This window comes from Centruroides sculpturatus, unplaced genomic scaffold (genome assembly GCF_000671375.1).
Source record: "Centruroides sculpturatus isolate CEXI.00-Female unplaced genomic scaffold, Cexi_2.0 scaffold808, whole genome shotgun sequence".
NCBI classification, from domain to species: Eukaryota; Metazoa; Arthropoda; class Arachnida; order Scorpiones; family Buthidae; genus Centruroides; species Centruroides sculpturatus.
Genome location: NW_019384985.1, coordinates 1 through 16534, shown reverse-complemented (window position 1 = coordinate 16534; position 16534 = coordinate 1). Strand labels below are relative to the sequence as shown.

The 16534-nt window shown below is 35.0% G+C and overlaps 1 protein-coding gene and 1 pseudogene across 1 annotated transcript; both read right to left on the bottom strand.

Moving 5' to 3' along the window:
* Positions 1-9875: 9875 nt before the first annotated feature.
* LOC111632885 lies at positions 9876-11115 on the bottom strand (annotated as a pseudogene).
* Positions 11116-12548: 1433 nt separating this feature from the next.
* On the bottom strand, positions 12549-13061 carry LOC111632883 (craniofacial development protein 2-like). The gene has a single exon (XM_023377407.1). It carries the CDS (start codon positions 13059-13061, stop codon positions 12549-12551), a length of 513 nt encoding a protein of 170 aa, XP_023233175.1.
* Between the last annotated feature and the right edge of the window lie 3473 nt (positions 13062-16534).

Genomic DNA, 16534 nt, shown 5'->3' with positions numbered 1-16534 from the left:
CAAAAAATAAAAAAATATACACTTTTTTACTGTTTATTTATATGTAATAGTAAAAATACATATATATGCAGTCTTGCATTTTTATTAGTCATGTTTTTTTTCGTTTGTGGGGATTAATGAATCTATCCAATGTCGATTGCTTTTCTCTTTTCTTCAGGATTTTTTGGAAGTAATTAATAGTATTGTAATTGTAGAGATCCCCAACCCCATTAATTTTATTGGCTCATCATTGAAGGACAAATTTACATTTCTCAGTCCTGCACTGAATGTGTGTGGAAAGACTTGATGCTTTATGCGTCAGGTGGAATAATTTTTCAAACGTCGCTCACCTCGCACAATTCTTCATCTTTACTAAATAAATGTATTGAATCATAGTCGCTCAGATCTTTGGAATATGATAGAGTATTCTCTTCAGATTTGCTGCTTTCTTTGTGCTCAGTACGTGAGGTCAACACACCACTTGTGCTTGCCATCTTAACTGTAAATAACTGTCAACTGTGCTTACAGCAAATCAGTAAAATTCGACAAGCACGGATTATTTATTAACCTACATCACGAATGTGCTTTATCTTGCATGTTTCTTGGATTACAAGACGGAGTAAACATGTACAGTACAGTCCAAACAAATTGTAAAATACTTTTAACACATATGTAAAAACTTTTAATTAGATGAGCATGTGTACTTACGGCGGGTTGTAATATAAATAGGCCATGGTCTTATAGTCTCTGGTTCAAGGCCATATGACCTCAGTCGTCATTCATATATTTTTTTATTTTTACTCTACTGACTGTTATATAACGACCCTTCTATTTACATTATAATAAAATATTAAATATCAAATTTTCTAAACATGGCCTGTAAATATGCAAATTACCATGTTACAGGTGGCAGTTAACGTGCTAAAAAGGTACAATGAATGTACTTGAATTTTACTCTATATTTATGTGTGAAGTTTGAGCAACATGCAATATGTTCATAATATAAATACACATCTCATCATATCATAAGTGATTTCTCTAGAATATTTACTGTAACACCACCTTATACTGCTAGATTGATTAATAGTACTGAGTTGGTCATGTGATCTTCAATGTTGTGACTGCTTAGAACTGTTTCTTGTTGGCTTCAGTTCTAATGTTTTGACTTGTCAATGGGTTTTATAAATATTACAGGGATTCTTAATCCTGTCATATCAGTGGGAATTTTTCAGAGCCAAACACTTCTCAGTAGCTCTTTTAGTAAAGAAAAGATTGAAAAACTTTTCTTTTCACTTCCATAATTTCCATAATTTGTTTTACAGCTAACAGTACAACATTTTGACATTTTGAAAAATTTTGCATATTTTATAAAACAATATATATCCAATAATTATAACTTAATCATTAAATTTGGAATCAAAAGTGTTCAACTTTGGAATTACTTTTGATTCCGAAGTTGGAACACCATCAAACTTGAAGCAGAACTCCGGAGTTTTGAAAACGTTTGTTCACTGAAGTAGATAGACATTGTACCTTACTGGAAACACAAATGTTTTGAAAGGGTCAGTTGAAAAGAATGCTCACTAAGATAATTATCTGTCAATTTGACTTCAATTGCAGACAGTTGATCCTATTCGTTCAATTTCGACATTATTTCGTTTAAATATGAGAATTATTTTTTCCCTTTACTCATCAAATTGAACATGTCCTTTTATGGTCATGAAATTTGTCTTAATATAATCATTATATAAAGATATTCATATTAATTTTTTATATTTTTGTGTGGTTCTGGTACACTTTGTAGCCTCACAATATTAATCAAAATTGTTTTTATTGCCACTTTAAATTTATAAATACACTAAACACAGTGGCATGCCATCACTGGAAGTGGTGGATGCGCCGCTTCCCTTGTATTTTCTAAAAAAATAAATACGTATTAATTTTAATTATATGAAAATAATTGCATGTATCTTATAACAAATTTCTATACTACACATGAAAAAAAAAATAAGAATTGCTAAATTGCTATTGTATATTCGAATATTAGTGGCGGAGTGGAAGTGCCGTATTGTCAGCATCCAAAAAGCCAGATTTGCGCATGCACTGTACACAGCACCAACCTTGCCCGGTTTAGCCAGTGGAGGCCTAGGACCTCGGGTGGATGCTACACGTTTACCACATCCAATTCTATCCGGGACCGGTTCTGGGCTGTTAGCCGCCTTCGCCTGATTGAGAATCACGAGTAGATTTATAACTTAACCCAACTGATAAGAATTTACTGGTATGTTTTTAAGATAGTTCTGTATAGTTGACAGGAGTTTAAAAAATCCATTAAAATATTTGATATTTTTATTCTGCTCTCCGATTTTATATTACTCAAGGCTTTCAATGTTAAACCAGTGATATTATGATTTCTTACGTCCCATCTGTAAGGGGATGTAGAAAATGTATAATGTTAAAAAATTAACTGTTACTCTGACAGCGTCATTTACAACTAAATTTAATGAATGAGAGAGATTCATGAGGTACAGAAAAAGCTCTAGAATTTACTTTCCTTAAATTTACCATTTATGTATTTGTCTGTCATAAAAATTTGTGTTTCCACTTTTTCCCGAGACTACAAATATTTGAGTACAAAGTAACCGGTTTCGACTTATTTCTACTTAAGAAGTAGTTAAATAATTAAGTGATTAGGGAATTGGGGACATAAGCAAAAGCTTAACCAAACCATTTCTAGCCAAGTACAGTGGGGACTGTACTTGGTCTAGACCCCGAGCTAGAACAACAGAAGAATATAAAGTTACACTTCCTTGATATATTAATAGAAGTAGAAAGAGGAGGAGAAATCACTACTAAAGTGTACAGAAAGCCCACTTATAATTTGTTATTAATACCATAGACCTCCCACACCCCAGCAAGTTATAAACTGGCAGCATTTAGGACACTTGTAAAAAGAGTGAACATGCATTGCAGCAAACTGCAGGACAGACACAAAGAATTAGAACACATCAAAAAGTTAGCATGGCAGGTCGGAGTCAATCAGAATAAAATGAAGGCCTTAATCAATAAAATGAGAAAAGATGATAATGAAAGTAATGAACGGGGAAGAGTAAAACAGTACACAGTACTGGAATACATGGCACCCTTAACCAACATTTACAAAGAAATAGGAGCAGCTACTAACAAAAAGATAGTGTTTTAAAGGAACCCAACAGTAAATCAGATAACTAGTCAGAGACTGCAAGCCTGATTGTTTAGTTTTTTCTTGATAAAGACCATTGAATATGGTCGAAAACATTTGAATTTATCTATTAAATTACGGCTGCATATGTAAAGGTTTGTTTGAGTGTATTTAGTACATGAGATGCTACATACTGACAAAGATTCTATAGATCCGAACTTTATTCCTGGATTTTACAGAATACCCGTAGATGACGAGAGGTGGAAAAAAGAACTGTACTAAATTGGAGCTGGAAGGCAGTCGTTAAAAGAAAGAATAAAAGTGCACAAAAGGAATGTACAGAAGGAGCAACCCATCATGGCTTAGCGACATACATTATAGCAGCAGACCCAACAGAGGTATCAGTGAAATGGGAAAGAGCAGAAATAATACATAAGGTGCAAGACAGGAGAGATATTAAATATGCAGAAGCCGGCATATTCATAAGAGCAGTCTAGCAGGACAGTCCATAAACTTGAAAGAATCATATAAAGTATCCACAGCATGGAGAGCGGGTGCATTATGAACATATCAGCATAAAGAAAAAAGCACAGATAGACATTAGTAGAAGCCAGTTATCTATTTCTTTATTATTATTAATTTGTATATTTATTTTTATGTATTGGTGTATGCGTACATTTGTACATTATCAATCTGTAGTTTATAACTAGTTTCGGACTTGTGCAATAAGTGCTGAAGGTTAAAACATGCTATAATCAGTTTTGTTCGTTGGATCCTGACGAAGGTCAGTTAATTTGATCGAAAACGTTAGATTACGTTAATAAAATAGTCTGCATGTTCAAGGTTAGTAAAGGGTGGTTAATGACCTTTCACATGTATCTTAAAAGCCTTTCCAAAATAACTTTGCAAACAATCAGCTAAATACAAATTCTAGTAGTAGAACTATACCAAGTTTCAGAAAGAACAATACTGTATTGCAGAAAATGTTTTCCAAAACAATTTAGTTTATTAACAAACCAGCACATTTTGAAATGAAAAATGAAGTATATCTACCCAGCAATTGTTTGGATGAAACTGGCTTAACTTGGTCACAGTCAGCATCATAAAAATATTTCACTCCATCATCAATAATAATTTTATCATAAACAGTTTTTACCATTTGTGCTTGAGAAATCTTTGTCTACCAAAATCACAAAGCTTAAATCTAATCTCTCAATCTAGGAGAAAAATAATAATCATTTACATAATAAACACCTCTAGTTTTAATTCCAAGGTTTTGTTTCTTAAAATTCATTTTTTTCATAATCAACAAAAATACAAATAATCATCTAGATGAACTACCCTTTTTTCCCACCCTCATAGCCCTACTAATCTTAATGTCAATCAGCTGTAAAACATGCATAGCAAATTCAACTGTTTTGTCTTTCATTTTCAAAGATGATTTGTCCCTCTAAACTGGAAATCACAACTTTCATCAGCTGACATTGGTTATCTAAAAATTGAAGTTTATGAGTAATGTGAGGATCCAAATCCAGACCTTCAGTATGTTTATCTCATTTCATCATTTCACATTGTAGCTATACTTTCATTCAATAATTGTCAACTTCTACATATGGGAGCTAAACATCTGTTAAGTTCTCAGGCTTATTAATGACACTTTCTCATCACCTTTTGACCTAATATTTCTGTTCCAACAATCTGAAAACAACAACAACAAAGGGAGGCAGTCGTCGCTTGTTCTTCGAGCAGTACGATCATCCTCAAATTCCTCCAACAATTAACTGTCAGTGCCCACTTCGGATATCACCTATTCACTTTGGATATTGCAGAACATTGTGCCATAAAGGCAACTTCTTGGATAAACTTTCTCGACGATCACCACCTTAACGACAACTCTTGTGGACCTTCTCAAGTCCAGATATTTATCGCCACGCGCAACTTATGTAAACTCTCTCTCTCAAGAACTGCGGAACTGTAACCAAAATCTTAGATCTATTTTAATGTCTATTATCTATATCTAATATCAATTGTAGCAAAGATCTCTAACAGCTAGCATATTTCAAATCGATATATTGTATATCCTGTATGGCCTATAGTTACCAATTAAATAGTTGTTACGTTAGCCCGTCTCTGTGTAAGTCACTTCTGGTGCGCTGTCTCTCCCTCTATCCCAAATCCGTTCACTCACACACGCAAAGGTTCGAGCGAGAACACAACGGTTTCTGTGTCAGTCCGTAAAGACACAGTGGTGTCAGTCCTGATGAAGCTTGTCATTGTGATCTTTGCCGTTGCAATGTCGACCCTTCGGTCACGTGGTGCTGAAGTATAGGGATGCCCTTCAGCATTGTCACAGTAATATCATTAAACTTATTAGTAATGTTAGTTTGATCATCTAAACTACACTTAATGGAAAATTGTTTGATGTTATCTCTAATCTATTATTCAGATCAGCCAAACCTTTATCCACATTTTTAAGCCAATCACATATACATAATTTAATCTAGAAATAAGTTTGTCAATCATAGAATTTATAGCAAGTGAAGTAACCTTAAAGTGGGTAGACACATTCTTTTGCGTCTACAAAAGAACGTGTATACCCACTTCAAGGTTAAAACTTTCTGCTTTGAACTTGTAAGATAGACAAATTGTTCTTCTTTGCTACCCTTCAATGATTTCTTTCTGCTAGTCTCTGCTTTCCCGAAGCTCTGTGAATATGAATTTATTTTTGGATGGACTGCCATAATATTAAAGACTTATCTATAAAAAAGAAAATATTAATATCGATGACAACACACAGATGTTTCCCACTAATTAATAAATTGCATTAAAATGCTCCAGATGCTTATTTTTTTAATTAATGGTGTTTAAATAACAAAACTTAATTCAAAATAACAAATAGTAAATTCTATAATTTAATAAAAATTAGCGACTTTGTTTTCAGAAGGTCATTAAAATATAACAAATCTGTATATTTGCTATTTTAATATCAAAAATACACTCACACTGAAGAAATAAACTCCAATACAAACTCTACACTCCAGCAAATGAAGTCCAACACTATCTGACTGGTTGATGCCAGTTTTGAGTAATGTTGAAGTTTATTTGCTGGATTTGGGTGTCAGTGGGATTTGTTAATTTACTAATTTCATTTAAAGCCTAGTATATCTTTAATCTTCTTCTTCACGTGCCATGCCCGGTCCCCCGGANAGAAAAATAATAATCATTTACATAATAAACATCTCTAGTTTTAATTCCAAGGTTTTGTTTCTTAAAATTCATTTTTTTCATAATCAACAAAAATACAAATAATCATCTAGATGAACTACCCTTTTTTCCCACCCTCATAGCCCTACTAATCTTAATGTCAGTCAGCCGTAATACATGCATAGCAAATTCAACTGTTTTGTCTTTCATTTTCAAAGATGATTTGTCCCTCTAAACTGGAAATCACAAGTTTCATCAGCTGACATTGGTTATCCAAAAATTGAAGTTTATGAGTAATGTGAAGATCCGCATCCAGACCTTCAGTATGTTTATCTCATTTCGTCATTTCACATTGTAGCTATACTTTCATTCAATAACTGTCAACTTCTACATATGGGAGCTAAACATCTGTTAAGTTCTCAGGCTTATTAACAACGCTTTCTCATACCTTTCGACCTAATATCTCTGTTTCAACAATACAATCTGAAAACAACAACAAAGGGAGGCAGTCGTCGCCTGTTCTTCGAGGAGTACGATCATCCTGAAATTCCTCCAACAATTAACTGTCAGTGTCCACTCGGATATCACCTACTCACTTTGGATATTGCAGAACATTGTGCCATAAAGGCAACTACTTGGATAAACTTCCTTGACGATCACCACCTTAACGACAACTCTTGTGGACCTTCTCAACTCCAGGTATTTATCGCCACACGCAACTTATGTAAACTCTCTCTCTCAAGAATCGCAGAACTGTAACCGAATTCTTACATCTATTTTAATGTCTATTATCTATATCTAATATCAATTGTAGCAAAAGATCTCTAACAGCTAGCATATTTCAAATCGATATATTGTATATCCTGTATGGCCTATAGTTACCAATTAAATATTTGTTACGTTAGCCTGTCTCTGAGTAAGTGATGGCCAGGAGCCATATCTGTATGTTTCATTTGATTCTTAATAAAATAGGCTGGGCGCCCATGAAACTTTCCCTTTTCATCCCCTTTCCTATCTCGCTTTACTCTTTCCCCTTCGCCTCTTCCCTTAACTACCTTTCCTTTACTCTTCTTCACACTCGGGCAATACCAATGAGTAGTCCCGAGTCTTCATCCCCTTTATGAAAATGTAAAATGTCTCTGAGTAAGTCACTTCTGGTGTGCTGTCTCTTCCTCTATCCCAAATCCATTCGCTCACACACGCAAATGTTCGAGTGAGAACACAACAGTTTCTGTATCAGTCCGTAAAGACACAGTGGTGTCAGTCCTGACGAAGCTTGTCATTGTGATCTTTGCCGATGCGATGTCGACCCTTCGGTCACGTGATGCTGAAGTATAGGGATGCCCTTCAGCATTGTCACAGTAATATCATTAAACTTACTAGTAATGTTAGTTTGATCACCTAAACTACACTTAATGGAAAATTGTTTGATATNGTATCCCAATCATTGAGCTTTATGTAAAACACCATTCTATTTCTTTAATTTTTGCAAGTTTCAATGAGCATGACGGCGATGTAGAAACACTTGCTAGCGAGCAATATAGACTTCAAATATTCATCACAATTAATGTTATATGTCAAATCAGTCAGAAATTAACTTTTACTTTTACTGAATTTGAGTGGTATAACAAGTATATACTTATAATGATTGTAAAATACACTTCATGCAAGTGTTGAAATAAATAAAATATTAACACTTCAGTGTTGCGGCGTTAGAAATTGTGACTTTTTGTATTTTAGACGTATTCGCTAGCACTTGCAATAGCTTATAGCTAACATCTTCAGGCAAAAAATTGAATAATCAAAGACAATTATTTTCGAATGTACACCTTTGAACGTACTTTTGAAATTATCTAATGCATGTGGATGGAATTCAGAGAAAGTTGATTTTAAAATTGAAAGATGTTCGAATTTTATAGAAATGAGCTGCAAATGTAATATCCCCAAAAATACTTAAAAAGCAATAAAAAGAGTTGTATTTGATTGTGCTTATAGCAGAATCAAATACAACTCTTTTTATTGGTTTTTAAATGAGAAAGTAAAATCATAATTTAAATTGTTTGAATAATGTTATCCACAGTTGAAGGATTTCTGTGTATTGCTTGGTGTTACAGCAGATATATAGAGGCTCTCCCATATGAATACTTCTCTTTAATTGTTGCACCAGTTAAGTAATTGATTTAAGCACTGATGATTTCACAAACGAATCGCTAATGCGAATAAACGGAAAGTACCGTAACGAATGGAAGACGAGTAATCGAGGCACAAACCTACTTACCCTTGCTCTAAGCTCGACGTTCTTTGCCTCGAGCTCCATCAGCATCTGCCGATAAATGGAAACCTGGCGCTGCAAGGATTCCACAGTAGCGGGATCGTGGCCTGCCAGCCGTTCGCCAATGTACCTGTTAAGCAAGTGTAGGACGAGGTTTGCGTGGCATTTGCGACAACGCGAATCGTCTGGTGAACGCTTGAAACCTGTTGAAACCGAACGTCTTTGCGCACCTATTTTGACCGGTGATGCGAACAACTAACCGTTCGGTTAACGCTGTCGGCGCTCGACATTTATGCGTAGGCGGCACTTCGGTTGTGCACCCGTATCGTATCTGTGACGAAAAAAGAAACCATCAAAACGCTTACATCTTCGAGTAAAAGGATAAGAGAGCTGTCCAATTTTAAGCATTGGACTTAGCCCTTAGGAAACTGAAAGAAGGGAAAGCATGAGATTTGAAGTGTGAAATACAGTAGGACAGGATAGTGTAAAGGAAGGCATGGGACCCTTGCGCGTCGGCTCCGCTTTTATTAAGACAAAATCATACATTTTGTATACCAGATAAATATACAAACTGGTTACAATCCAATTATTTAAGTCCTGACAATTTTAACTTATATATTTATGTACAGTAGTTCGAATAAGAACACAACATTAACATTGTGATATCATTTTCTAATGGGCAACCGTTCACAATCTACAAGTCTAAAGAAAATGTGTTACAAATTATATACTTATGGTTTACTTAACCATTTACAATTTTTTTTTTTAATTGCCATTGAACTAAAATACCCAATGGGTTTACATGATTATATTGTTAATCCTTAATTACATATACTTTCAATTTCGGTTAGTCCGTGTAGCTGTCTTCGTTGTCGTCTTCGCTTTCTTCACTAGTCGTTATTTCTTCTTTGTTGTTGTCGTCCTCATAATCTTCTTCTATATCGATGTTTTCGTTTTCTGTTTTTGAATTCTTCTCACGTTCATTTTTCTGGTTGCGGCGAGTACGTTGGTGATTTTGGTGAGGAAATTTTACCATTACTTGCGTTTCTGTAATGTAAGTTTCTAATGCCTTTATGAGGTTCTTGTTGGTCACCATGTCAGTGTGTTTAGGCGGCCAGTTGTAACCTGCACGTAGACAGCTTTCAGTAAGTTCGTTCCATTTGTTTTATGTATTTCGTGCACTCACATATGTAGTGGTGAACATTGTCTTCTTTGTCAATGTCCACATCACACATAGGTTTATCCGTTTTTTGAAGCGATAAAGATATGCTTTAAAGTTGCCGTGTGCAGTAATGCATTGTGTGTTTCCAAAGGACGGTTTAAAGCTTTTATTTTGTAGTCTATCTTTGATGTTTGGAAAGAATTTGTAACAATGTCTGCCAGTTGTTGAATCATTCCACTCCTGTNTACCATGAGTAATTTTTCTGTAAAATTTTGTTGGGTTGCAGTATCTTTTCCGGTATAAATTATGAAATTATATAAATAGCCAGATACGGACTCGCATAACATGTAAAATTTCACACCGAAACGAGACCGTTTGAGAGGCATGTATTGTCTCCACGAAAGACGTCCTTTGAACAGCATCAAACTCTCATCCACCACTATATCCCTTTCTGAAACATACAGACGCGAAAATTTTGAACTATTGGCCAAATTTTATTCAGTTTAGGGTTTGGATGAGTTCGCGGATTATAATTTTGATTATTACTAAAATGCAAATTTTGTTTTATTTCCAAAAAACGATTTCTTGACATTAATCTTCGAAAAATTGGAGTGGAAAGTGTTTCGTTCGTGGTCCAATACATCCTCTCATCCGGTTTCTGAATTATGCCTTGCAATAATATTATGCTAAAGAACATAAACATTTCCTCAATGCACACAGGAATCCACTGCCTCCTGGATGTCTGCGGTTTCGTTACAGCGTATCTGTTGGTTTCTGTCGTAATTTGGTCCACCAACTCGTTATCAAAAAATAAACGGAAGTAATCCAATGGTTCTGTAACTTGTGTTGTAGAAAACCGACACCCAGGAGACCCAGTGAATGAAAATCGTGGGGGAGGCGTTGGGAAAGTGGTGGCGTTAGCATCACACCACGATCTAGCAGCATCTCTTCCTGCATCTGAGTCGTCCGAGCTGCTAGAATCGTCGATGCTTGGGACGTACGACTCAGATCCGCTCTCAGAGAGCCCCATAAAACTATCTTCGCTATCGGACATTCTAAAAATAAGGAATATATTCTGAAAACTGTCTTATTGTTTTGTTATACGCTAAAAATTACAGATTATTCTCCAGAATACATAAAATTATAAACTTACTTGATAAGATAAGATGAAAAACTCAGTAAAACAGTAAAAACTGTCGATAAAGTCTAAAAATAAGGAATATATTCTAAAAACTGTCTTATTGTTTTGTTATACGCTAAAAATTACAGATTATTCTCCAGAATACATAAAATTATAAACTTACTTGCTAAGATAAGNCTTTCCACACCATAGAGGAAAACTGACCAAATATAACATTCGGCCATGCGTTGCCGCAATCTCAAATTTAAATTGTCGTTGCAGAGCAGGGTTTTCATTTTTTGGAAGGATGTTCTAGCTGCTGCTATCCTGCATTTAATTTCTTTCCTTAAATCAATATTTTATGTAATTATGCTTCCCAAGTATTTAAACTGTTTGACCCGTTCAATTTTTTTTTTTTGGTCAAGAACAAGTTGTGCCTCTCTATGTGGGGTCTGACTAAAAATCATAAATTTAGTTTTGTTCGCATTTATTTTGAGACCGGCATCAATTCCTGCTGAGTTAATTTTGTTTAGTAGTACCTGTAGTATTCTAGGTTGTCGCATATGATTAGTGTATCATCAGCATATCTAATGACGTTAAGAATTACGCCGTTGATTTTAATCCCATAATTTGAGTTTTCTAAGGCATTTTTGAAGATTTTGTCTGAGTACAGATTAAACCATAAGGGCGAAAGGATGCAGCCCTGCCGGACTCCTCTCTGTATTTCAATTTCTGCTGTTTTCATTGTTCCTAACTTGACTTCTGCTGTTTGACCCCAGTATAAATTTTGAATTATTCTGATGTCCTTGCCATCTAATTGAACTTGGTGTAGGATCTCTATTAATTTGGAGTGTTTCACACTATCGAAAGCCTTTTCATAGTCGATGAAACAAGCAAATATGTCTTTTTGTTGTTCACGACATCTCTGGAGAAGGACGTTGATACTAAACAACGCTTTTCGGTTCCAAAAGCATTTCTGAATCCAAATTGAGTTTCCTCGAGATCAATTTCACATTTTTTATATATCCTGGCGTGTATAATATGTAGAAATATCTTCAGAACATGGCACATGAGACTAATGAGTCTGTAGTCGCTACAACTTTTAGGATGACTTGTTTTAGGGATTGTTACAAAGGTTGATTTTAACCAGTCTTTTGGTATTGTGCCAGTATTGTAGATCCGATTGAATAATCTAGTAATTAGTTTAATATTATCATCATCGATCAATTTCACAATTTCAGTCGGGATTTCGTCAGGTCCGGGAGTTTTCTTATTCTTTGAGATATGAATGGCATGCTTTACTTCTTCGTCGAGTATTTCAGGACCTTCTAATGGGTCTTTATTTATGGGTGTTGGTGTTTCCTCATCGAAAAGTTTTTCAACGTAATGTTTCCACATGTTTTTCAGTTCATTTTCATCAATAATAGGACTGTTATTAGCATCCATTACTATATTAGAGCGATGACACTTGAATGAACCCGTCATTTCTTTGATTTTCTTATGCATCTGGAACATATTATGTTCTTATTCGAGGTTTTCAATTTCGTTGCAGTTTCTCTTTATCCATTCCTTCTTGGCCTTTTTTATCTCTACCTTTATAATGTCATTGATACGTTTGTAAGTTTCTGCGTCATTTTTTGTTAGTCTTCGTTTTTCCATTAAGTCCAGTATCTCTTCCATCATTCATCTTTTCCATCATCCATTCCTTATTCAATTCTTCTTTTACTTGTTTTCTAAATTGTAGTATTTCTATTTTCGTAATATCATAGTGTTGGCTTCTGCACTTTGGTTTAATTGACTTTAATTTTAGTTTGATGTCTGCCACCAGTGGAACATGGTCAGAACCAATATCTGCGCCAGGGAATGTTGTCACCCGTGTTACGCAGTTTCTGTAACGTATATTAATGAGTATGTAGTCTATCTGCTTTCTAATTGGTGTTTGATTTTTATCAGCAGGTGATTTCCAGGTGTAGAGTCTTCTTTTTGGTAATTTGAACCAAGTGTTCTTAATTACCATATCATTTTCCTGGCAGAATTCAAAAAGTCTGTCACCTCTCTCATTGCTTAGACCCAACCCAAAGTCTCCTATCAGATCTTCCCGTCTTCCCATTCCAACTTTAGCGTTGTAATCACCAATAATCATGGTGATATCATCTTTTTTTAGTTTGCCAAGTATCTTATCGATAAAGTTGTATAAGTCTTCTAGCTCGTCTTCATTATTATTGGTAAATGTTGGGGCGTATACAGTGGTGCCTCGTATAACGTACTTAATCCGTTCCAAGTGCATGTCCGTTAAGTGAAAAGTTCGTTATACGAAACGCATTTTCCCATAGAAATACATGTTAAAACATATAATTCGTTCCACAGCATAAAATAACCGTACTGTACCATAAAAAATGAAAATGGAGCAGTCACCAATTATGCCGGGTAGTCAGATGTTGTGAGGAGGAGGTGGAGGAACACCTTCTTTACACATTTATACAGATACAGACTTTTTACACATTGCAGCGGGTCTTTTTTTATNGCAGCATAAAATAACCGTACTGTACCATAAAAAATGAAAATGGAGCAGTCACCAATTATGCCGGGTAGTCAGATGTTGTGAGGAGGAGGTGGAGGAACACCTTCTTTACACATTTATACAGATACAGACTTTTTACACATTGCAGCGGGTCTTTTTTTCATTGTTATTTAATCGGATTCAGATTCAGGAGAGGCTAGAGGAGCTTGCAGGGTCAACTCCTCTTGTTCCATCCTTTGTTTTTTCCCTGCTGGCTTCTTGAAAAACATGTCCAAGATGATCTGTTTCTTTCTCTTCTTCAACATCTGTCGAAAATGACGGGCAAGGGTGTCATTGTAGAGATCATTGATCCTGTTGGCCTCAGCTCTGTTTGGATAGTAAGTGTTTGTAAACTCCTTAACCTCTCAAGGAAGAAAGTTTTTGTCAACTTTCATTCATCCTGATGTTGTCTTGCTTTGTTTCAATTGAAATCATCTTTCTGTTCTTTTTAGAAGCCATGATTTGCACAACACTTGAATAAATGTAAATACCCTGCACTGAGGTGATGTACAGTACGTAATAAACAAGCGAGCAAGCCGAATTTCAACGGGAGCTCTGTACTTCAGATATACTAGTAATATATTCTTATAATACTAATATATTATAAAAATAGCAGACTGTCATTGGCAACGGCAAAAGAGTGAAAACATCATTCGCACTTGTTCGCAGAAAGACCGTTATTCGCCTCACGTAACGGCCAACACAAAGTCCGTTGTTCGCAGCGTCCGTTATTCGAGGCGTACGTTATACGAGGCACCACTGTACTTGTATTATATTAATCCTGAAAGGTTGACCATGTATTTGAAGTATCATCATCCTATCCGATATTGGTGAATGGCCGATAACACATTGCGTATGTTTTGCAGAAACAAATATCCCTACCCCATTTCGGTGGTATTGGCCTTGGTCATTGTTTCCTGAATAGTAAAGCGTTCCGTGCTCATTTTGGCATACTCCAGAACCAGGCCAGCGTAATTCACTAATGCCTAGAATATCTATTTTTAATCTTTGGGTTTTTTTAATTACATTGTCAAACTTACCGGCCATAAAAAGGCTTCTCACATTCCATGTGGCGATACGGATTTTTGATTTCACTATGTTGAGCCGGGAGATTCTTCGCACTCCTCGCCCATCTAAGGGCTGCCTGGGACTAGGGGCCATTGATGTAGGTTTCCTCTCCATAGTGATATCCTGGGAATTGATTAAGGGGTGGTATTCCGTTGCCTTCCCCTGTAATAACCAGCCGCTCCTTACGTGGAGACACTTATCACTAAAAATGTTTAATTTGTTGACTTCTCTTTTAACTAAATATTGAGCAACCGCTGGGAATATTTTTTCACTTCGAATCAAATTCAAATTCGAAATTTTTTCAAAATTTTCAAATTTCAATTTTCTTCAAATTCGAATTTCAAATTATATATATACGAGACACGAAATCCTAAAGACTGTTGCGTGTCTTTTTATCACCATACCAAATTCATTGTACAGTACAGTACATTATAATTATACAGATGGTACGTTCCTGTGAATACATTGATTTATTCGTAAATGAGCAGACTAATTTTGGAGACTACAGTCGACCCCCCTAGAAGATCATAGATACGTTCCATTCTTTAGGAATCCGATTTCTTACGAGTCCTTCCAATCACAGCCCGACACGTGTGAAGTTTACGGACTACGGCTGATTGAAAGGTTTTCTTCCATAAAATAAATCGATTCTAGACTAATCCGATTCAACATTTCCAAAATGCGTATTTTTTTTTGGAAATAATCCGTATAAACTACGCTATAAACAAAAAATTGTAGGATTACTTACCGAGTGTGCACCGTTCGACATCGCCGTTGCTCAAGCTTGTTTTCTTCGCGGAACAGCTCAGCAAACCGCGGCCGATTTCTAATAACTTATTCTTCTGCGAAAAATTCGCTGAACTTTGGAGACATCATTAATATAAACAATTTTAATCGCCGTTGAATAAGAAATGTTCTTTAACAAGAAATGTATAAAATTACAGTACAGTATTAGAGTTACGGTACCTAATTTACATACTGTACAGACGATAGTTCGCGTAAACTCTTTGTAGCGTGGCGCTAAGCTGCGGAAAATATATTTATAATAATAATAAAGTTACAATAAATTAAGTTAATACATAATTAGAGTTACGGTACCTAATTTACATACTGTACAGACGATAGTTCGCGTAAACTCTTTGTAGCGTGGCGCTAAGCTGCGGAAAATATATTTATAATAATAATAAAGTTACAATAAATTAAGTTAATATATAATTATGTATACAGTACCTAATTTATATATAATTAATATATAATTATATGTACAGTACCTAATTTATGTATAATTTATATATAATACTGTACAGACGATAGTAATCTCTCTGTAGCGTGGCACTTGACAGCGGAAAATAGTTCGGCTGCCCGATGACGTTTTACATAATTATAGGAGTTTTTTCACGTTCTTTACAGATACCGTCGCAATTTTTTCGCAGTTTTATAGGAATTGTAATTATAGGAACTCGTTTTATAGGGGGTCTATTGTATTTCGACCATACGTTCGTACATAGAAACGATTCCAACGTTTACTTTACAACATACGAAATTAAAATATTTGAATACATTAGCATATGTTATATGAAAAAATCGATAAATGATGACATTAATCATTTATTTAATGATACAACAGTAAACTGGAAAAATGTAAATGTTTTGCCGGAATTAAAAGCGTATCACAAATATTTGGAAAAGCATCCTTCTCTTAGAGTAAAGATGAAAGGAAATTTCATTCATAAAGAGAAATTGGAAGAATTATTTCAGTCCAGAACAGGAAAAGACAATGGAAGAAAGAATCGAAGAAAAGAGACAAGGCAATGATATTATGAACTTATGGGAAAAGTAAATGAAATATGCTTCTCATTACACGATTTTCATAATGTAAATCCTAATTACTTCTTCAAAAATTTGACTTTCGGAATAAAATCAACATAACAATTAATTGTCTGAATAAATTCCAATAAACAAAATAGATGTGATTATTTATTTGAATT